Genomic DNA, 24,309 nt, shown 5'->3' with positions numbered 1-24,309 from the left:
TAAATGTTTCACCACTTGGGGGAGTGGTGTCACTGTTAGGGAGGCGCAGGTCATATAATCACTGGGTCACTTGACACAGGTGTGTTAGCGAACCACCCATCACAGAGAAAGCGCCTCTCAATCTGCAACCGTGGGGACTTTTTGATAGGCGAAGGGTCGCGACACTAACTACTGTATCCAGTTTGTTGTTGAGCATCAAAGGTTGAGCAGGACGGTTTGCGAAACGTAAAGCTCGCTCTGCCCTTCATTCATCCTTGATGGGCTATTCACGTCAGATCCAGTCAGAGCTCACAGCTTCACTGCAATGAAACACGAACAGCCAATCTCAGTTTATTACCGCTCTGCTATCCCACAGATCTTCCTGTCCGCAGCCATGACTCCATCAGCTCAGAGCATCATTTCCTCCACCAGCTCCTCTGGGGAAACACACACAAGCCAGTCAGTGTTTGTCTTCTCTGGAGTACTACCATGCTCGCTGTTCCCCTGGTACGCCCACCTGATGATAGACGGTCTAATCTTGATGACTGTTCCAATTAATGGATCAATTTCCTGTCAGGCTGGGAAGGCTCATCACTCTCATGTGGGGACTTCAGTGAATTTGATTCGAGCAGAGACAACAATGCTTTATGTTATGGTTCCTGCTGGCTGTTTGTTCCAGGCTGGTGTGAGCATGTCCTGAAGAACAATAGCTTTTTCTTGACTTTTGTTGCTGAAAATGTAACAAACCCAGTCGACCATGCTTTGTCTCGGGAAGAATGAACAGCAGTGGAGCTGCAAAGATTAGTCGGTTACATTTATTGATAGCCATTGTTCATTGTAAAGTTGCTACTGATGTTTACAAACCTTTACAACTGCTTAATAAATGGACTATAAAACATTAGTTGGCATTGGTTCTATGTCTTTGTGTCGTCTCTTGTGTTTTATATTTAGATTTTTTGGTTCTGTCTCTTGTGTCTTATGTTTTGATTTTCCATGCCCTCTTGTGTCTCTTGTTCTTTCAGTGTTTCCTGTGTATTCCCTGTTGCAGTTTGTCTCCCTCTTTCTGTCAGTGTTTTCTCCTCTGTGCTTCCCCCCCTCGCGTTAGTTTCCCATCGTGTCGGTATACTTAGACTCTGCTTTCCCTCTTGTCTTTGTCCGTTCATCGCTTCTGTCTCCAGTCTGCCTGTGGTATGTGTTTTTTGGATTGTGACTTCTGGTTTTCCTATGTTTTAGCTGAACTTTAATTTTTGATTTGTACTTTGCCTTTTTCTGCGCGCTTTGTCTTTGGACTTATTTTCTTTCGTGCTTCTTGGTGTTTGTGGATTTCATCTCTGTTTAATAAAGCTCGCATTTGTTCCCCCTCAGTCCTGCCTCTTGTCCTGTGAGCATTTAGGTCTACCTCCTATTTCCTTAGCTTAAACCCCCCCGTGGCAACATTTGCATGGGAGTGCAGTGGATAGCTGCAGTCCAGCACACAGGTGACATAAAACCTCAGACACCAAATCTCTCAAAGTTGAATTTGGAAACTCTGCGAGGTTCGGAGCAGGAGAGAGTGTGCAGAGAGACACGATGAGATAGATGGGTGTTTTTATTCTCTGCACTCTTTCTATGTGTTGAACACACCAAACCCATCCCTGCTCATCTCCCAGTTGTCGGGGGGAAGCTGAGCTTCACTGATTGACAGCTCCTGGAGAGAGAGGGGAGTTCAGCAAAGTGAATGCCTGCAAATGTAAAGAGAAACAGATGGCAGGCTGTGGTGATGCTGTGACCTTTTCGTCCTGGAGGTAATGGATGGATTTGTCAGTCATCTGTCAGAGTCTTCCTCCCCCACACACATATTGTAATGCTTGTTTAACAGCGCTGGCTGGTATTTGGCTCAGCTGCCCTGTGTTTATATCGAAGAAGACAGTGGCTGCCATCGGGGGAGCGTCCCCGGGGGAAAGTCCAAGTTTAGTCTCCATCGCAGCTTCACCTAAATGGCTGCATGAGGCAACAAACACACAGGACACACACAGCACCCAGAGACTATATTATGTATAAGCTCTGGGTTTAATCATCTCATCACTTAGTCACTGCTTCAAACTCTTTCGTATGTGCTGCTCAGACACTTTTTGCCAAATGCTCTTCACCCAGGTTTAATCGCTACTGACACACTGATGCCCTCCCTGCTGCGCTTCTCCTCCCACTGTGGTGTATTCAGTTTTACAGAGTTGCCAAAATATCAAATGGGTCCCGCTGAAAAATAAACCTGCGCTGGGAAAAGGCCACTTTGTCTCCTCGAGCCACATGCTGTGATGTAGATGCAAATGGAGAAAATGAGAGCGAAAATCATCATCACCGGAAAACTCCTAGCGGTCCAAAATCCTTCTGCTTCATATCGGACTTGTAGCGCTGCTGGCAATTTTCTTACAAAATGTTGCTTAAGAATGACCCTTCTTTCTAAAGGAGAAATGGAAGTAGAGTGTTCAGGTGATGTTGAATGACAAAGTAGGCACGGACATCTTGGTTTTCAGAGTGTTCTGACTTACTGAGCGGCTGCATGCATGTTATATCTTGGGTTTGCTGTAGTGGAGTCACTATCTTGTATACATTATTGAAATAGACAGAGGCCGAGGGAGGAGAAGACACTGTGGGGTGGAGAAGGGCACAGCTCTCAGCTTTAATTAGCCACACAGGGCAGCTCACTCCTCCGTCTCTTCCCTCTGGTCCCCTCAGTGCTCCTCGCTCTTCACGCGCGGACAAACGCACGAGAGAATGCGTTTTTTGACTTTTATCTGAACTTGACAACTACACACCGTTTCAGCTTCGGGTTGGGCCGTGACCGGCTTTTTGCATCGCTGCAATGCAAAGCAGATTTTTAAAAAAAAGGACTTGTTCACATCTTAAGGTGTGAGAAGCACTGCTGTGATTCATTAAACTACTTCTCTACCTCCCCCGTATTCTATTCAGCGTGCCGTATCCATTTTCATGTCAGCGACGTCTCGGTCAGACTCATTAAAACAGCAGAAATGGTATTGTAGATAGGCTCGCTTTTGATGAAGCACACGCTCCCTGATGCCTGTAGGTACTTTTAATGGATGGCTGAGAATCACAAATTGAGTTTCAACCACAAAGACCTTCAGTTATTAATGTTTATAACTATCGTAAAGATGTTGTCAAGGTTGGAAAGAAGGCATTATTTTCAGCAGATGAATAATAGATTCCTAGAGGGACTGGCAGCCATGTGCCCCTGCAGTCCTTCACAATAATTAGCCTCGCCTCTGCTATTGTGTACTAATTATAAACATTTTTCTGAATGTCAGGTTGTGTGAGGAGGAGCGGCGAACATCACCTGAGGCGAGAAAACTGTCTAAAGTGTGGATCACAGACATAAGCGATGTTTTACCAAACATTCATCAGTGAAAATGACGTGCTCCCTCTGATGTGTATGAACTTCAGTTGCTAATTTTTGTTTGAGGGATTTACAAGAAATAACAGTTTTTTTTTTCTTGCCTCACATACGGACAGCATACTCTTTTGAACGTGGAACTAAAACTTTTACAGTTCGCTTTCTGCCTTTCAGAAGTCAGTGACTCGCAGCGTCTCACCTCCACCAACATGAATGCTTGGGTTCCTTTCTTCGTGGTCACTACAGAGACTGACATGGAGTTTATTTAGAGAGATGCTCACCCTCCACCTCCTCTCGGTGTGCCAACAAACACATCTTGTGTGTCCACAGAGCCAGGTTCAGCCAGCTTCCTGTTGTCTGATTTTTTTTTTTTTTTTTTTTTAACCCAGCAGCTCGAGAACACTGATGACAAACACTCGTCCCACGCTCAATGCAATCTTCCACTTAAAAAGAATGAGATCGATTTCCTGGTTGTGATACCGAGCATAGAGCGTGAACGCGACCACTTAATAGAAAAATAATTCAATCAGCATTCATGATAAAATAAAGTAACTTCATAAGGTGTTAAGAATAAGTGGTATCCACATGATGCCTACTCAGTCTCAATTAAAGATGATTCTATTCCTAGTCTCACAGTGAAGAGAGATTAAAAAAGATGTGATAAAAAGCCGTCATCTCGGCTGTAAACAAAACACCTCATTTGTATTATTGGTGTCTCGGTTGAATCAATACAAGAACCTATAATAAGAGAGTGAGAATAAACCTCGTCAGCACTGCGTCATCGAGAATCCTTTTTCACATTTAACAAATTACATTTTAATCTTTCAGTGTTTCATGATCTTTTATGACAGGAAATGGTAGGAAAGTGTGCGGGATGATTTTCAACAAGGCAATTAAAAAGGCAGAACTGCTGATAGGGATAACCATAATGGAAACCAGATGTGATTTGCGAAGTAATTAATTCGATTTGCGTCAATTACGAGTACATTTAAGGGGTAAAATGGACTGTATCACAAAATAAAAAAAAAAAAAGAAAAAGAAAAAATGGGAAGGTTTAGAAGAGGGGTCACGCAAGAAGCAGTGGCAAATGAGTCCGTGAAGATAATGACTTGCTGATTGTATGTCTGGAAAACTGCAAAAACAGGTGAAATTAAAGCTGCAAGCAGCGATGAACGGGCCCTCGCGGTCCACGCTCATCGGGGCATGCTGCCGTCGGGCTGTGCCACATAGACATATTCAGGGCAACACCCTCTACATGTTTGAGCAATTTGGAGTAGATGGCAAATTGTATGTGGAAGTTATAATGACTTGACGGTTATATGGCGAAGTGCCGAAATGGACTGCACCACCACGGCCACCAGGTGTAATGTAGGTGAAAGCTTTTGGTAAGTTCTGTCCACAGCTGCTACTTGCAAAGTTTCATGCAAGCTGGTGAAATCGCCTGGAGGAGTTCGAAAAAGTAGGTTTGCGACATTTCGCGAATTGGCAGAAAAAAATGCCGAAATGGGCACAATTCAGTAAACGCGTGGACTGAAGGTTCTGAATGTTCGACAAAGTATATGTGAGTTATAAGGCAAAACGCACTTTCCTTGATTATAGCGCCAACTGGTGGTAGAAATTGGGGATGATGATGAATTTTTTCAGCAGGTGTGACGTATATTCCAAGTTTGGTGAGTTCTGAGATGTGTTCAGGCAGTGAAAAATGAGATAATTTGGAGCAAAAAAATCATCACTACAAAAACAATAGGGACCTCGCAGGTCGAGACCTGCTCTGGCCCTAATAATAAACAGAAGAGGGGGACTGGACGACTCTGCAGTACGTCAGGCTGTCACTGACCTGCCCACAGGCTGTGATATTGTCACTGCTTTCGTGAAAACAGTGGGGTACATCTGGAAGCTTCAGATGTTTTTGGTCAACATTGGGACTGAGGTGATGAAACGAAATGGAGATCAGTATTCATCCTCAGTCATTACCTGCAAAATAAATACACTAAGTGCATGTTCTTCAGTGCCCATATGAGATGATTTATCAGCAGGGGTGAATGAGGCCTGCCTGCCTGAGAGGAATCCACTGACAGACGAAAAGTTCATCGCAGCAGCAGTTAGCTGCTCTCTAACAGAGGTAGCTAACCAGATGTAGATCTGCTAGCTCAACCAGTCTTCACCCTCAAAGTCTTTCACTTGGAAAAGTGAAAAGTATTATTGAACAAATTTCCCAAAAAGCATAAATCGGACCTTTGTGTCACTTGTTGAAGTTGTTTTCAAGTGCGGTCTGGGCTCACTGCTGCCCTCTGCGGTAGATTGTAGAACAGCGCCTAGCGCAACATCTACTCTCCCCAAATATGAAGTACCAGGGGGTCGTTTCTGTCCTTCTGCAATCAGTTATGAGTCCATTAGGGCTTCGTACATCATGAGGCAAAGAAGACCTTGGACTTACTTGGACACGAAGGTCAAATCTATGCTTAATCTGAAGTGTTTTCAAATAATATTTTGTGGTTTTACAAAAGAAAAGACTTGAGACTGGTTGGTGAATGTATATCTGGCTAGTTGCCCCATCAGCCTTCCATGAGTGGGCAATTTGTTAATATATTTACAGATAGATGGAAATGCTGGCCGTGGTATACAGGCCAAAATGCTTTCTTTTTTTTTTGTTTAATGCTGTTTTCGTTGATTTTAAAAATATCCGGCACATTATGAATAATTATCCTACATCTGGTTATTGTGTAACTTGGGTCTGAAACTGTCTCCCAGTGAAAAGCTGCCCAGTGAGTCCTCGTGCGCCTGTAAATTTCATTTAGAGGCTATGCAAACCTCTGTGTAAATAAATAATCGGTTCGGGAAAGATCACTGGGGATGCAGTCTTGCCCGCAGCACCAAATGTGCCAGAACTACAACCAATGAGAACCAGCCCGCTCTTCCAACTTTCATGAGTTGTGGTTGGACAATAAGGATGATATTATCAAGTTTCCCAGGTCAATTTTTAACTCGTTGCATTGTTCACATGTCGTAATGTCAAAACTAAATGGAGGCAAAAGAGTGAATGAATTGACAGAAATGACAGTTTCACAACTATTCTGAGGATGGTTGCGCCGTGTGCTTCTTTTACACTTTCCGTCTCCTGTTATACAAGCAGACAAGCCAGCAAGTCTACCAAAACAAGCCTAGAGACGGCTTCCACTGTCTCCAACGGTCACCGTGACCTGCTGTCTCCCTGTGAGCCACGCTGCTAATTTGGCTACAAATAACTGGAATTTTTCTTTTAGTCTTTTGGGACAATGTGAGATGAAATATGCCTTCTGTGTTGTAAACTGCAGAGCTTTAGACCTTCCAAAACCAAAGTCAAAAACTGCCTAGAGCATGAGCAACTATGTACAGTACATGGACTGAGTACAGAGTTGCTGTTGAATTATTTATTCTATCACAAACTAATGGGAGGGAAAAATCACTGTCATTTCTGCCACGATATAAAAGCACCTCTGAGAGTTGCTGATCTACGGGGTAAATTTCTTAGTCACAATATGGATTAGGGTTAGGGTGGATGTATGTGTGTTTGTGCAACACATTTTTAATTTGTATGTGCACATTTCTGTTTATATCTCAATTTTGATTTGTTCACCAAATATCAGAGGATGAAGAACACACCGTTCTAGAAAAAAATTTGCTGTTTTCTCTGTTTGCTAGTCCTACTGGATCTTTTGCTTGACATTGACATTGATGGAACAAAAGCAGCATGATTGTAAACACCAAGGTAACCTGAAGCGGCAGAAGGCACGGCGCGTGTTTCTACCCCCACGCCCCGTCATAAGAACAGGTTTTCAGTAAACAGCCGCGCAATAAGGGCCAATAAATATGTAAGAAAAATGAAGGAAGCCATAAAGCAGTGGACGTAACAGTAAAGGACGGACATTCTCAGGTAGAGGAGATCAAGTGTGCTATCGAAGACACATCTGGTCCAGCAGCGGCAGCGAATCCACGTACAATTCCATGTAAAGATATTCTTTATTTAACCCGGTGAAAGCCTTTTTGAGACTAAAATCTGCTTGTCGAGAGGGCAGCGTAGACACTGTTACAACAGTAAACACAACACAACATAAACATTCAACTGACACACACTGCAAATGTGCACTCGGCCCGAGGCATACAGAACATTTACAACAGCTGCGAACAGAGCCGGTAACACGCACCTCTCTGCCGACTCGTCCCTCTAGTAAAGCTGTAAAAAACATTAGTTAGTTGTTATTTTTATGTTATTAACACACTGTTAGCAAACAAAGGCATGCTTCATAAACCATATTAAGCCATCACAAAGGGTATCAAACGTCAGTAGAATATACAGTTGCAATAAAAATAACTATACACAATTGCGTAATAAATGGTTTATGAGGTTTTTCATTGTTTAGTAACACTTAAGTTTAACTGACTAACAATTTGCCATGTATTAATGACGGTTATCATGCAAGAAGGTTTTATTAACCTCTTGTTCTCTTTGTTTAATTGTGCGTAGTTTTCAGCTGAATAATCTTCTTATGTACTGCTGATACACAAGGTGCAATGAAATGCAAATCAGATCATTTGTAATATGTATTAATCTGAAGCAGTTACAGTCAGGTTAAAGAATGATGTTGCCTTTTTTGCCTCCATCACACTTCTTGTATTTCACACGTAAACTGAAAGAGTTACAGGTTGCTGCAGTCCTTCCTCCTCTCACGGCTTGCTGGGGTCTTTCCATCTTGGCACGAAAAAAATGTAAAGATTAAAATGACCAATAATTCTTTCAAAGTGCACATGACGTTCTATCAAGACAGACTATTAAAGAAACAAACAAATAAAAACACTTGACACTTCGGGCTTTTGATATGGTTGCATTTATTAAATTGACAGTGAAAGGGTTTCTAGATCATGGATCATGGAAAAACAAAAACAAATAAAACCCCACCACCATTAACACCAATAAAAAGTCGGCTCACAGGGAAACTCTGAACCACCTCGCTTCATTTTGCCGACAACGATTTCTATGTACACAATCGTTTCCGTGGCAAGTCATTTTAAGTCATATCACATAATACATCCAAGTCTGTTTCAGTGGTCTGAATTATTATCCAAGGAAAGCACAACACTTTTACTTCTTCTTGTTCCCTCTTTCCTTTTTTGTTGCAATAAAACTGCTTTGACCTCATATTTACAAAAATCATAGAAATGAAGCCACATCATTTTACATGGAGAGACATTCAAGCGTGAAGCTGCCGTTGTTCTCTTTTGAAATGAAAAAATGATAAAGTGCTTCAGTCTGAAACATCAACCTGCTATAACATTGATAAATCACAGCTACTATAAGCATCAGCTGTCTGTTAGTGGATATAGATCTGCACACAACAGCTTTGTTTCGTGCAGGCACGTATAAGCATGCAAAGCAGACTTGATCGTTTGTTAATATTCATGATTAATTCTTAGAAAGAACACCCGAGTTACTGTTTGTTTTTTTTTTTTTTGTGTGTGGGGGGCTGTCTCAAGACCCCATATTGAAAATGACCTACTAATCTGAAATTCACAGTGTCTCTAACATAAATATTCCCTCTAAGGTATCCACAGGTCCGTCTTACTGAGCAGTATTTCAAAGAAGCTCAAACCGATCCCGCCATTGATAACGGCTCAAGCTGCAGCTTCGGAGATGCCACAGTGTTGTCCAGCAACGTCCGAGTAATGTCGGCATCAAATGTCAATGCTCGCAGTCCAGCAGCCAAACGGTGAGTCAGGATTTGATAATAAGGTATGCGGCTCCTTTGCGTCGCAATCCGGCATCCACTCCAGCATGCGCGAGGAGAAGAGATAAATCCACCTGGCTGTGCTGCTTCATTCACAGCTCATCACAGCTAAAAATAAAACAAAGAAAATGCCTGTCTCCAGTATGAGCCCGTTTCAAAAATAAAAGTCAAAGTAAAGTTATTTGAGAATTTACAGCGTTTTAACATCTCACGACGACTGTATACTGTTATTGTACTGAGATCGTAGATCGTACATAAAATAATGCTTCGAACAGTGCTGCCCACCTAGCTACAGTACAAAGACGTAAATGACCAACAGAAACGCCGGGCTCTGTGATGACTGCTCTGTGCAGTCTTCTCACACCACTTTGGTCCACTGGTCTTCTCTTTAAATGTCCAAATCACAGAAGAAACAGCAATAATACAAGAAACAACAACAAAAAAACAACAACAAATTCCTTTCGATACAAGGTCCAAGAGTAGATGTCCCATGTGGTAGCACACCAGCACGTGAAGGGTCGGCTTGAAAACTCATAGTGATTGCTGTCCATTCGCCATGATGTTTAAAGTTAAAGACTTGCTGTCAAGATTCCCTACTGCCTCCATCTGGGCCGGCAGCTGAAACAACACAACAGACACAGAGATCAGGGATACAGTAAGGAAAGAATGAGAAACAACATCGTCAATGATGGCAGACAACTTGGTGGTGGGCTTTATATCAGGAGGACATTTGGGAGATGCCGCTGATGGCACTCATAATATTATCCCATCTCTCACTTTCCGTCCTTATGTGTAAGATTCAGTATTGCCCTCTGGCTTCGGGATGAGGGCCAGGAGTCGGGTCTAAATCGGTTTGTTTGTTTCAGAAATATAAACTATTCCATGAAACACAAGCTGAAATTTGAAACTGGCTGACGATACCTGCAGTTAAATGCCGTAATTAAGAAGAACGCATTCCAGGAATTACATGGATCACATGAATATTGTTGATACAATACCTCAAAGCTCTGAATTTGCCCATTCCGTGCGTGACTTCTGGGTGTGAGGACAGGATTGTGGTTGTCCACTGGGGCCTTCTTTCTACCTCCCAGCTGGTCTGTCGCGCCGACACAATTCGGTTTGTGGATGCAGAGCACCTTCTGGAAGCTCTGCTTGAAGTTGTCTGAGAGGAAGCCATAGAGGACCGGGTTGGCACAGGAGTTGACGTAGGTGAGGATGACCAGGGAGAAGTAGATGGTGGTGTTGGCCTCGGGGATGGTGTGAATCAGGTTGACGATGTTTGAAGTGAAGAAAGGCAGCCAACAAATGACAAACACCAGCACAATGATCACCACCATGCGCGTCACCTTGCGCTCCGACTTGCGGCGCTTAGTCCGGCCTACGCGCATGCCTGCTGACCTCACCTGGAAGTGAGATGGTATATTGACAATGTTTATGAGATTACAAGGGCAGGAAAATTGGAAAATTGGACAATTTGAAATATTGACTTAGACACTAACAGAAATCAGAGGCCTCTCAGAGCTTCCTCTGTCACATTACCTTGATGACAATGAGCAGGTAGCAGACGCAGATGACAAGCAGAGGACCGAAGAAGCTCAGGATGGAAGTGTACAGGATGAAGACGATGGACCACACGTCTTGCGGCTCAGGCCAGGTTATGTTGCAGGTGTTGAAATCCTCCTGCACACCTGAGAAGATGGTGACCGGCAGCACGCTCAGAAAGGACACAACCCACACCGTGGCATTGAAAATCTTGGCCACCTGCGGCTTCCTCCATTTGGCACTGCGAATGGGATGAACCACGGCCAGGTAGCGGTCGATGCTCATCACCGTCAGGCAAAAGGTGGAGGCGAACTGGCTCATGGTATCAATGGTCATGCACACTTTACAGAGGAAATCACCAAATGGCCAGTAGGAAAGCACACTGTTGGTGCCAAGGAAGGGAATTCCCAGGATGTAGAGTTCATCCGCCAGGGCTAGATTGAGGATGTACATGTTGGTTACTGTCTTCATCTTGGCGTAGCGAACCACCACGTAGATGGCCAACGTGTTACCCAGAAGACCCAAGATGAAGACGATGGTGTACACGACTGCAGTGATCACGTCGAAGGGCATCGGCGCGGCCACTTCTGAGATATTGTTGGCGGTTCTGTAAATGGCGTAGGGCTGCGAGGGAGACATGCTGATGTTCTCCAATACCGACATCCAGCTGTCATCCATGTTGAAGGAGCTGCTGTCTGTTTGGATAACAAATGGAAATACCTATAAAGACAGAAACAAATTCATTATGACAACAAACAAACAAACAAAATTATTATATGGGATAATTAACAACATCCCATGCTACAAAATATAGGACCGAATGACTGTTTGTCTACTATCATAAATGACAAAGAAAGGCAGCTAAGCATTGTTTTAAAGGAAAACCACCAGCCAAACCAGCAAACCACCACACACTGGGGATAATCTTGTCAGTGGACTGAGACAGAAAATTGGCAACTTCTACGCAAAATCATCTTTCCTCTGTTTTGTGGGAAAGTTATTTTTTTTTTATTTTTTTTTTTTCCCAGGGCAGTTTTCATGTCAGCCGTGGACACTGGGCGCGCATCCTTGCCAAGCCTCAATCCTCTGTCCTTCACTTTGTACACATCATTTTATTTCATATGATAAGCTTGGGCAGGTTTTCCCCTCAAAGAAAGATGTGATATTCACTGGTATGTTTTTGAAGCCCCCGACTGGAAATCTACCGCATTATCTGTCAACAGTGCTTCATCTCTTAGAGGGTTTATATCAGACCCGCTCGAAACAAACTTGGAAAGACTGCTTTTAATTTTACCATTCGGATCTCTACAAATAATTGTTTTAAGTAACTGTATTTATTAACGGTCAATTGTGTTAATCATCACAATTTTACTGTTTTTTTTTTGTTTCATTTCACTTTCAATTATTTTATTTATCTATTAACGTGTATGGCAGAACTGCAAAGTTTAGGGCTTTTATGTAACTGACTGTTATTTTAAGATATTTTATTTTTTATCAAATAACCATAAAAACCAATAGTTTGTTAATGACTTTTTACCAGTAAACCTCCTTGTTATTGTTTTTCCTTTCCTTTTCTTTGTTTTGTTTGACTTGATGTCACTGTCACCCTCAATGATCTCTTCAGTTTAAATTAACTTTTTTCTTTCTTTACAATCATATGATCATAGGAATAATGGGCGAGTGATTTTCTTACATTCAACCTATAAATTAACTGATAAATCATTGCAGCACTTCGGAGAAAAAAAATCATGTTACGTCTAACTTTTGCACTACACACTGTAATAAAAACACGCCACTCTCTGGGCAAGGTGCCCACATTTAACAGGAGAGAAACATTACACTGAATTGTCTGGGCATGTGGCCAACAAGTCATTTCTGGGAATTTGCACTTTAGAAGAACACGACCTTAGTCAAGCAGTTTTCAAGACTGTCACTGCTTTTGGATTAGATGTCCTTAATGGACATCTAATCTTAGAGGAAGAAGCTGCAGCCAAGTGGGCAAGTAGCCCACACCATTAGGAGCTGGAGGGCTGGGGTGATAAAAATAGGTGATGTTAACATTAAAATTCTTGAAGTGGGTTTGGTGGGCAGAACACACGGAGCAACAATGATTTTTCACAGCAGAAATCCTTCCTTCCGAGTACTGATTCTACGGCTGAACAATATTCTGTCACACGCAGCACACGAAATTTGATGACACCCACTGAATGAGCTGAAAATCAGTTTACAGAGGTTCATTAAAGTTCAACTGGAGGTGAAGTAAAGGGTTTAATACGGCTGCAGCTGTGACTTGGCTCCAGTCGAAACATGGTTTCCTCTGGATCTTAAATGTTTCTTTTTCTGCTCTTCTACTTGCGACATTTTCGGAGAATGCTGGCACCCCGTTTTCTAAATGTATCATTTCATTTTTCATTTTGATTTTCGTTCTGCACCCCAATCTGTAAGAACAATAACATGACATTAATGATGCAATGAGTGCACCGAACTGATCCTTACTATGTGTCTCCATGGGATGTAACGGCTGTGAAGTCCGTTGGCCACCTGCATGCCCCTACTTGGTGGGTGCCTTGTGGGTGACCTAATATATAATAATCATGATAACTGTCAACTGTCCGACGTTGCAACCCGGGGCTGTGAATACGTGTTGAACAAATAAACGGTGTGACGTGCGGACTCAGTGAACCGCGCTCCAAAACACGGGAGTGACGCGCAGCCCGCAGCGCGATGTTGAGAACACAAACACTCCTCTGTCCCCCCCCCGCACCCACCCCCCACAAGGCTGCACCAAACTTGACATTTTTATCTACCAAAGTAAAGTTGATATAGCCCGCAGTCACGAGACTCGTCCACAATGTTCATTGTCCCCAGAATCTTGAGATTAACTTGAATAAATTAAGGCTCGAAACAATTTTTCAAACTCATAACGCGTGACGCAAATGACGCGTCAGACCCCTGGGACATAAATTACTCATGTACGAAGGGCTAAAAATGTCTTTGTCTTTTCAAAAACAGCAAGGATTCAAAGTGATGTTAACTGCCTAAACACACTGTTACACTCGTAAATGCCTTCACAGTAGTAGTTTGGATCCAACTCACCTGTGCGCTCCTGCGCGCTTTATCCTCTCCACTATCAGGGTGCGTGATGCGCTTCTCACGCCGTATACGCGCGTTTTTCCACTTTTTTCCGAGGTCAAAAATCAACTCTCTCGTCCTCGGTCGCTTGGAAGAAACACCCCCTCACACTCGACTCTTCGTCTTGAGGCATTTCTTTCTTGATGTCAAGCCCTCTCGAATTCTCATAGTCAGGGGCGCAAACAACATCTTTGATTTTCCTGCGCTGGGAACTGTGGGACGCGTTCCTGACCTGACGGAGAGCCACTCAAATGGTGTCTGCCAGTATTTATGTGGAGGACGTCACCCCGCCTTTGCATGAGAAAGTCCCACCCATGTATGGTTGTCATCACCTCACAGTCAAGACCAGTTGCTGGTGTAAAAGCCCTCTGTGTACCCTAGCTGTGTCTCCTCTTTTCCCTGTGCAGCAGACGCTTTTATAGCTTCAGTCAATGATAAAGCGACTAACTTGTGAGACAGAACGAGACACAGGGACCCTGGGGAGCAAATCACCTTGATGGTGGCCAGGGGGCACCTGAGATGGAGGGGAAGGGAATCAGGCTCGAATGGAAAAAGCTTGGAGGGAGGGTGAGATCTCACATTAGGGAAGTGGTTTGATGGTAATTGTCTGGGAAAGCTGTCTACTTCCCAGCCATTAAATTCATGTGGTTGTCATCCGGGTCAGTGCAGCGTTAACATCAGGCTGCCACACAAACAATGGGCCAGTCTATAGGGAACACCTGCAGGAGCGCAGATGTGTTGCACCCAACATGCGAGAGTGTGTGTGTGTGTGTGTGTGTGTGTGTGTGTGTGTCTGCATGTTTACACTATGTACTCCACTCCTGCATTTTCCACCAGTCTGAAACATCAAAGCAGGTGAAGGAAGGACTGAGGGAGGCTAATGACGTCTCCACTGGCCCAGTTTGACCGGTCCTCAGTGGACCAGTCAGGAGGACTTATGCAACTTATGAATCTATAAGTAAACACAGCCACTTAGCTGTGTGTAACAGTTTGCCCTGAAGGGACAGTGGTGTGTAGAGGCACTCAGGATGCTGGGATAACGACGCGCCTCATTTATCCTGTGATTCCTCCCATGCGGGCCCGTCCAAGCACTCATTTTCAAGGTTACAGCGGCTATGTCAACAAAAAACCCCCCTCTTTTAATCAAATCAGTGGAATACTCCTTTAAGTACACATAGCTATTCAGTCTCAGATGGACCTGCAGTAAGCTGTGTTTTCAATCTAGTCTCAGGGATGAAATTGGGGTGGACGGAAAATATTAGAGACACTAATTTCAGTATCATGTTACTCAGTAATAAATGATATCAGACTTCCTGACAGGCTGACAGAGACATTTGATCATCCATGGACCTGCCTCAGTGGAGTCGAGACGTCAACATTTTCATCAGGTTCCCTTTTTAAAAAGTCTTACAGCAGCTAATTTCCAAATTTTTTAATTATGCTCATTTCATATTCTGTTAATGTGCTTACGCCGTTATTACATTTGCCGCAGCGATTGAATTCCCTTGCACAGATTAGTTTCATCTAAACAAATCTAAAAAAACCAAACCAAAACATAAACTGCTCCTCTGTGTTTCACCACAGGCTGGGTAATGTGAAACATTATTCATTACTGCTGATTGGACTGTAATAACTTCATCAGCTGAATGAAAAAAATGCTGTCAGATTTGCTCATTTTTAATGGTGGTAGTAAAACCTGCAATCTCTCCACCAGAACGTTTTGTTACACAAAATGCTGGATGAAGGCGACACTCCTCCACAGAGTGTAAAGGCCATAACACAGTACAGAACACAGTGTTTATGATATAGTTTAGAGAGTATGATCGATCCAATGCGAAACTGACAGGAGGGCAGTTCCAGAGAGGAAAAGGTGTAAAATCCGTCTGCTTCTTCAGCACCACAGACAGCACCATGGATTCATCAGTGCTGGAAGCTGTCCAAACCCACAATTAATTCAGTCTACGCGAGGCCTGATGGAAGCCTTTTACAGGCTTTACAGAAATGTATCTGACTGAGGCTATGTTCTCACAGCGGGCAAATCTGATTGGTTTCTCAAATTGCATCTGAAAGATGGAGTGTCAGCACTATTTATTGCATGTGATCAGATCAGATTTTCACGTCCAGACATCACCAACATATTAGCCCTCACTGGTTGCTATGGTAGCAATGTAGGTGTCAGTAACTCCATATGTTGTTGATGTAGCTTTCCAACACAGAAGCATGATCAATGATCTCAATCTCCAAACAATCAGTCTGTCAAGTCGCGGAGCAGACTGTGCAATTCAGCAAGACTCCACACACAGACCGCTGTCTCCATTGTCTTCTTCTGCTCAGCTGCATGGATGCGCCTCCTGTCTTCCCTCTGGATGTGACGTCACCGATGTGTGAGGCATTGCAAGTGTCACAAAAGACACTTTAAATTCAATATGAGTGACTGTAGAAATGTGTTTTGAATTGCATTTCAGACCACCTTCAAATGTGATTTGGATCCAACTTACAAAAATCACATTTCAAAAAATGATTTTGGACTGGCAGTGTGAAAAATTCCCTTAATTCCCTTCATATCATGAACCGGGGACTGCAAAAACTACTGCAGATGGGGGGTGGCAGTTTACCTGGATTACGTTTACACACACCGTACATATAGGACACTTTACCCACAAGAGGGCACCTGATCATTTCCAGTCAAATCTAATCTAATTGTACATATAGTTTAGGGTTACACACTTTTTGGGGATTTGGGTTTGTCATCTGATTCAGGTGTAAGCCAGGAAAAAGTCTACAGTATGTACCCCAAAATCCTCTGATTCTATTAATCTTACCAGAGTAATTCTGGTAGACTAAGCCATAACTCACTTCCCTATAAACAACTGTGCTCTATACTACTTGTCTACCTGTGAGAAAAGTAATACACATATTGTAGCTGTACATGAAGAACACTGTAGTGCATGCCTGGAACCCTGTATTTTAAAATCAGATAAACTGGTTCATCCTTTTTATTGTCGAGTTTGGAAAAGGAATGTTCTACTTTGCATTTACTCACCGACGTCAGAGAATCAGACAACTGTTGGAGGTTTTCTCCTCGTTCTTGGTCTTTCCCTTGCTCAGATGAGTCACCCTGACTTCAACCAGTTTGCAGACACCTCCTGCTTTTCTGTGTCAAGCCTTCCCCCTGCGGATGCGTGCACTGAGATGATATCACAGCGATGTTAGTCACGGACTTTGTCTGGCTGACGACAAAACGATGGCAGGGATGGATTGGAGAACTCTCTCAAGGTAACTGAAGTGTGAGTAGTGTGTGGTGTATGTGGCCAATGGGAGCTCTCAGCCAAGATGAATCAATACTCTACCTCTGATCACCAGGCAAGAAAGGTGTGTGTGTTGATTTGGAATAGAAAAGAAGAGACAAAATAAGATTGTAATTTCAGTTATTTATAATGTTGGCACTAGGTTGTCTGTTGCTGTGGGAAAAGGTTGTTTTGATGGTGCCAACTGCCGAGGCTACCCTTCGACTTAATGATGATTGCTTTTGGCATCAGTTATCAGTTTAAATGTGTTGATTAAATGACTTCACATGGAGCTGTTTACTGTGGTGGACTTACCACACAGGATGTATCCAAATTTGCCTGCAGTACCAAGCCAACGGGTCAGAACCAGAAGAGTTTGAGCAGCCACTTCTTCACGTGTTTGCGAGTGAGAGTTGAAACCATTTTATAATATAAACTGCAGATTCAAGCTGTTCTGTGGAGGTTGGAAATCTTCAACACTAATGAAGATGCATTTCCAGATATCAGCAGGTTTAGTGGGATTTAAAGAGACGCCATCACTGCTTTTGAAGTTAGTGTCCGAATAGATGGGGCACAAAGGGTTGGAGAGTTGATTTAATTTAAAACTCTGTATACCTACTGTATATATAGCACAATACTTCATGGCTCAGGGTTCATTGTATTCTGAAGGCTATAATATACAGTGTAATACACACTGTCCATCATACTGCAGTCTGTTCCCACTGGGTACCAGATTTTGGTCATTGATATGAGGTGGAGAGATGAATGAGTCATAACTCAATAAGGATACTCCTTTTGTGGCTGTTATTTGGCTGCATATTGAATTGACAGAGCGCTGAACCCTAAAAGACATCAGAAATAATTTCATGTAGAGAAATAACTCTGTTCACTCTATATTGGCTGTATAGTTTCCTCATCACGTCTGATTTATTAAAGACTTTCTATTCCCCCCCCCCGAAATCCTTCTGATTTCACATATTAAAGGAGACATATTTAACTTTTTTTCAGGCTCATAATTTTATTTTGAATTACTACTAGATGAAGTTTACATGTTTAGTGCTCAAAAAACACATCTGTTGTCTCATACTGTCCAGTGTTGCAGCACTGTAGTCCCCCTCTGTCTGAAATGCTCTGTTTTACCTCCTGTCTCTTCAAGGATCACCCCTCCTGAATACCCAGTCTTCTCTTATTGGTCAGCTCACACATGCCTGAGCTAGCACTGCTATCAACAACAGAGCAGCTGTGCTGAATCCATTCTTTTGGCTGAACTAGCTGCTAGGCATTTATTATGCAAATGTCTGAGACTCAGTGAGGTGGTGTGATGTCACAAAGTCACAGAAGTAAAGGCGGGACTAGTGATGAGGCGTTGCAGGAGCAGTGTTTTCCTTGGGAGAGAGGAGCTTCTGTTGGTGTGGACTCAGACCTTATTAAATTTCAAGAACTTTTACATGCATAGATCATCAAGAACATAAAAGTCTAAAGGAAAGAGAAAAAAACAGAACCTAATATAGGTTTCCTTTAACTCCAACAGAACAAATGGAATTGATCACTAGAACTATTTCAAGATATCAAGACAATATGGACTAAATATTCTTCTTGAAATAGAAACTTTGAAGAAAATCCAAATTGAACATCACTCAGACTGAAGTCGATATATTAGAGGTTTTAAAGCTTGTCATCAAATTCCAGAGTTTGAAGAGATCTGACTTCACATTAGTGTTTCCTTTTTTAAATTGCTGTGCTTAGATTCCTGCTAACAGAGCCTCTTCGTACATCTTTGCACCCTGAGGTGCAAATTAGAAGAGTTAATTTGGAGAGACCGTTAGTAAACTGATTTGACAATCAGTATTATAACTTGTCAGGTCGCTACTTTTTATAGAAGCTCCTGGGTGGATGAGAAAGGGATTTCTTATAAAAAGACATGTTATTAAGAATTAGGGTAATGTTTAGCTTTCACAGAAGTGACAGTGTCAGCCTGTATTTAACACCCCTGGCTGCAGAAACGGAGGATCAAGGGAGCTTAAAATAACCTCTCCAGAAGTCAGGTGAGTGTGAAATACAAATGTTAAAGAGAGTGAGTAAAATGAATCTTGTGTATCAATATATACAAACGCTTGTCACCAAGTTGTGCTGCCTTATCTTTCATCTCTTTGACACACACACACACACACACACAGACACACACACAATTTTATCAAATTTTATTTCAGTCCAGTATTACAAATTTACATCACGGGGCTTTACAATCCATAAGGCATACAGCACTTTATCCTTAGATCCTTAATTCTGAGCAGGAAAACCTTGCCCGAAAATCACCTGTGAAAAACTTGCAGGTGGATTCATACACATTGATTTTCTTCCCTAGACACTCTTCGAGTAGTGCCAACCAAATCGCGGTGATTCATTTTCACAGTGTCCTCCTCTGATTGCTGCACAGTTGAATCAAAGGCCACTAATCAGAGGAGAAGTTTTATAGAGGATAATGACCACGGAAAAGGAAACAAACGGTGTGACTCTGAGTGACTCATGCATTTCTAATGTGCTCACTTCAGTGGATCACAGCATGCGGCTAGAGAAGGATGTTGAAAGACCGCAGGTATTGCAGGGCCATGCATGTCAAGGTGTGGGCAATCCTTCTTTGACTTTATCTGATATTACACATAGAAGAATTGCCCAAATATACATACTTATTACATGACGGACACAAACAGTAATTAGAATTGAAATGCTGACAAAAAATAAAGCCCGTCTTTATAGGCTGGTTTCAACTTGTATAGTCTGTATGAATTTTAACCATAAAACTGCAAAGGATCAGTCAAGGATGTTAAAAGGTGAGGTAACCACACTCCATACCCAGTATGAACTAATACTACTACGACTAATACAAAACCAGTGCAACAAGGCTGGATTTGCATTAATAATATATTCTAGTGCTGGTCTGTGGCGTTTACAACATTACTGATTAGCCTGATGGGCCGCGATAACTGAAGGTGAAATGTTGTAACTTTAAAGCACCATAATTATCACACTGCGAGCCCGATTTTATCCCACGGCACAAGGGGTGATGCATCTTGTCACTGATTGTCCCAAAGGGCATTCACAGTATTTTTAGCAGATGAGAATTAATAGGTTTTTCTTTCTTTCTTTTTTTTTTTGTTGTTACAACAAAAACTTGAGGTGACTTTAAAATGAGCCAAAGGCTTTTTGGTTATAAGGAGCATGAAGTTAAAAATCAACCTGGTGTAAATATGTGTTCTGTTTGTTGCTGATAACTTAAGTTGTGTGATGCACTCAGGTTTTTATGTTCCATAAATCAGTCATGCTGATTTATAATGATAAGGAAATTAATATTAATAATAAACTAATAATAAACTGGAATATGTGTTATTGTAATTCTTTATTTTATATGTAATGTGTTTGTAAGTTTGGCTTTAGCTCAGTGAGTACACTTTACTACTGAACAACAAATGCTGAGTACCATATTGTATAAAACTGAATTTTTACCACAATTATGAGTTTGGGACCACAAGACACATGGGCAGAAACTGGACAGACATTACAGAAACAAAATGTAGAGCTGGAATGTTTTCACATGTAACTCAGAGTATTTACCTCTACCAAAACAGAGGTGGCTGAGGAAATAGACTATTGATTTAGATGTGGTCTGTCTTTTTGACATGAGTTGAAAAGCAACATTTCCAAGCTCCAGTTGCTTCCACTGACTGACCTCACTCACACAGATTGGTTTGCCAGGCAGCACAATGGCTGCAGGATTAACGGTGAGATTTGAGTGACATTTCAATTGGTTAAAAAAAAGAGAAAAGAATTGACTGACGTCATACTCTTTGGCTTTCTATACCTGCCCACCCCATCGCTGAGGAAGAAAAGGGAGATGAATTAGAAAAAAGAAAGATTACACCTGGCAATGAACCCAACTCCATATGGTTCAGCTGTCTGCTGATTAAAGGATTTTCTTTGTCACTTTTCCCACACACTCTTCCAGAGTCTGGAAAATATCTTGCCACCTCTCTCCTCCCTTTCTGCTCCTCTATCTTGATAACCTCTCTGTCCTTTTTTTGTCTCTCTCTTTTCTCATCTCTTCCCATCCCATCTCATCTTTCATTAGATTAGATTACATCTTTCATGCTGCTCTGCATGCCAGTCAGTGCGTGTCCTGCATTCAGCTGACATTTATATAATTCATTTATCACAAAGAGCATTGGACTGTTGTTCCCTTATTACAGATGAGTCATGTGACCCTGATCACAGATAATAAATGACCCTTTTTTTCATGTTACTCTTCTAATCTACTCTTATTTGCATTCTCGTCAAGGTTCAGATGAAAACTTTTGTTTCTCCTCGCCAGTGTCGCCGCCAGTTCCTGACGAACTTGGCATAAAGACTGTAAAACAGAGGAAATAATTATTCACATCTAACTCAAATACCAAATAAGAGAGTATTAGCAAAAATTCAAATCCAACTATTCCTTTAATCAACAAACTGAAGCACAAGCATGAACGTGAAAACACACATACATTCCCATGCAGCACATTTGACTATGGCACAGTGTAAGTATTATTACCTGCACTGTTTGATCAATCTTTGTCTATCAGGATCCAAAGTTCTACCATGCAATGTTTTCATTCTTTACGACAGTGATACTGCACTTGTAATCATTAACTTATTCTACATCTTTCTCGATACTACACTGGGCATCCAACATTTCATTATTGTTGTCAGTCACCTTTGAGCACTTGATGCACAGCGTTAGCAGAATATGTACATGTATCTAAAACAACAAAGCAACAATTAATTTCTCTTTGAGAACAGTCTCAAAGTTCACATAATGGATGGCTCCGGCGCAATATCCAGGTCATTTCTGTTTGCACTGATCCAAGCTGAGGACACATTTCGTTCTCAGTTGTGATGAGCGGCCATGTCAGTGGTTGCCGCCGCAGAACACAAGGCGTATGGAGTTGGCAGTGTCCAGGATGTAAACAATAGAGTTTATGATCGTCATGAAGGTGACCACTATCAGTTTGTCCCTGTCACAGCCAGGTTCACATATGTTGAGTCTGAAACTATAAAGTGGCCACATCACCATAGCCGTCATGTACATCACTGTTGCCAAAATGTTATAGCCGATCACTAGCTTGTCAAAGGGGAATGGGAAAGAAGATGCCAGCCGTCCGAGTGTGAGCAGGATGATGACGACGTTAAAGATGAAGCACAAGGCGTACACAGACACGCACCACTTTATTTCGTGGGAAACAAACTGCGCTCCCTCAAGGGACGTGAAGATGAGACAGGCGAGTAAAGTCTCCAGCATCTTCATTATGCCCGGCAACGTGGAGAGGAACCCAATGGTCTCCCCGCTTGGACGAAGGCGTGTCAAGACCACCTCGCCCACATACACGCCGAAACACACCCAGGACACCACAGAGGCCCCGATCTGGCGAGGGCCACCATTTTTGGCAAAAAAGGTGGGATAGATGATGGAGGTGGTGAGGCACATGAGGCTCGCCAGTATAGCGAAGGCGGCAGTGAAATCGTCCCAGCCGAAAGGCAGTTTGGTGTTGACCGTTGTGAACTCCAGGATGAGAATGAGGAAGGAGAAGACGAAGCAGAAGCACCAGGTAAACATGCACCACGCCCAGTAGGAAGATGTGGGAGACAGGACATGTCCGACCGCTGCCACCAGGCTAAAACACATACAGGTGAGGATGGTCGCCATTATCCGCATGATGCCCACAGGCTGGGTGATTGAACGCAAATCTACATTGGCCATGGCTGGACAGGATGGGTCTGCTTGACCTTCAAAAAAGTGTGTCGCTTCGTCCCCAAAGTCATTCGATTCTCAGCACAACAAATATCCCATCGAAGAAATCCATGAAGGCATGAGCTCGAGCAGGTGTGTTCTTTGAAAATGAAATTCCAAGTGTGGTGGTGTCTATGTTCCAACAGCGCATCCTGTCCTTATCTGTGCAGTTTATGGCCCCTGCTTCACTCCGCCTATTGGACACTGGTTGGGTGTTATCATGTTGACCTCGCAACATGCTGGACTCTGGTCCTCAGCACAAGCCTAGCTCAGAAGCCAATCTCCAACACAGTGATGGGGTGTAGGTCATCCTGAGGAAAATGGCTCTGAACCTGTCACTCACTTCACTTAATTCATTGTTTGTGGGTAGCACAAAAAGTAGAGTTTAAAGAGGGATATTAGTTTCATACGGATTTTTTGTAATGGTTATATTTTAGTTGCTAAAAATAGTTGAATGTATAGCAAATGTTTTATTTTTTGTACTGCCTACAACCAGCTGGAAAGTATATGCTCTCTGAAAACCCTGAAAAGCCGTTTGATACATTGTGCCAATAATGCCACTCCCAGCTAAATGGTTCTTTCCATTTTGACCTTTTAAAGAACAGTGATGCGTGAACTGGTCCAAGGTTATGCAACTAATTTGAGCTTTGGTAGGGCTGTAACTGATGTCATTAAGATAAGCAGACTGGGCTTTAAGCCAGATCAGTTAGGCACTTGATTTGTAAAGTTGTTCAATGAAGACTAAACATTTACTGAGACAACTTCATACCTTTTTCTGTTCATCATTAAAGTTGGGGATGGTTAGATTGTGGAAACCAGCCAAAAGCAGCCAAGTACATTTAAAAAAAAAAAAAAAAAAATCCAACCTCCTTGCTTCAGGCCTCTCTCTATTGCCACTCCTCCAAAAAACACATGAACGTGCACAGTTCCCTAACCCCTAACCTAACCTACCCTAACCCTAACCCTAGTTCGCTACATTCAAAAAACTGCTAAACATGAGCAAAATAGCCATCAAGGACTTACCCCCATTTGTTAACGCTACCTACCTACTGCTCTCTGCTATAGCTGTGTGCTTTCTGCTAACTGACTTAGCTTGGATCTTCAAGAATACAGTTAATCAATTACTAAAAAAGTTGATGACTTTCAGTTGTTTAAGGATCCAGTTATTAAGACTGTACATCTAGCTCTACATCATCAGTGAGTTATTAACGTGTGAGTTTGCCATATTGACAGAAAGACAGGAGAGGAGGCATGTTTCTCTTCTTCTCTCTCTTCCCCCCCACACTATCTCTCAGTGCGCATTATAGCATCGTGGGAGTGGAGTTGTGAAACCGCAACTGCAGTGTGTTTCACGGTATGCACACCTTGACACACCTTTGCAAACATCATTTGACAGGGGTG

General features: G+C 42.5%; 2 protein-coding genes across 2 annotated transcripts; both read right to left on the bottom strand.

The window, feature by feature from the left end:
* Positions 1–8,215: 8,215 nt before the first annotated feature.
* On the bottom strand, positions 8,216–14,071 carry LOC119014724 (somatostatin receptor type 5-like). The gene is made up of 4 exons (XM_037090147.1): positions 13,768–14,071; positions 10,669–11,391; positions 10,128–10,532; positions 8,216–9,747 (listed from the first exon to the last, which is right to left on the bottom strand). Exons 2-4 carry the CDS (start codon positions 11,347–11,349, stop codon positions 9,661–9,663), a joined length of 1,173 nt encoding a protein of 390 aa, XP_036946042.1. The 5' UTR covers positions 11,350–11,391; positions 13,768–14,071; the 3' UTR covers positions 8,216–9,660.
* Positions 14,072–21,559: 7,488 nt separating this feature from the next.
* Positions 21,560–23,242, bottom strand: LOC119014801 (myeloid-associated differentiation marker homolog). The gene has a single exon (XM_037090277.1). The coding sequence runs from the start codon at positions 22,876–22,878 to the stop codon at positions 22,030–22,032; it is 849 nt and encodes a 282-aa protein (XP_036946172.1). The 5' UTR covers positions 22,879–23,242; the 3' UTR covers positions 21,560–22,029.
* Positions 23,243–24,309: the final 1,067 nt, after the last annotated feature.

The sequence above is a fragment of the Acanthopagrus latus genome, chromosome 23 (genome assembly GCF_904848185.1).
Source record: "Acanthopagrus latus isolate v.2019 chromosome 23, fAcaLat1.1, whole genome shotgun sequence".
Taxonomy (NCBI): Eukaryota; Metazoa; Chordata; class Actinopteri; order Spariformes; family Sparidae; genus Acanthopagrus; species Acanthopagrus latus.
This window is presented reverse-complemented; position numbering and strand designations above follow the sequence as displayed.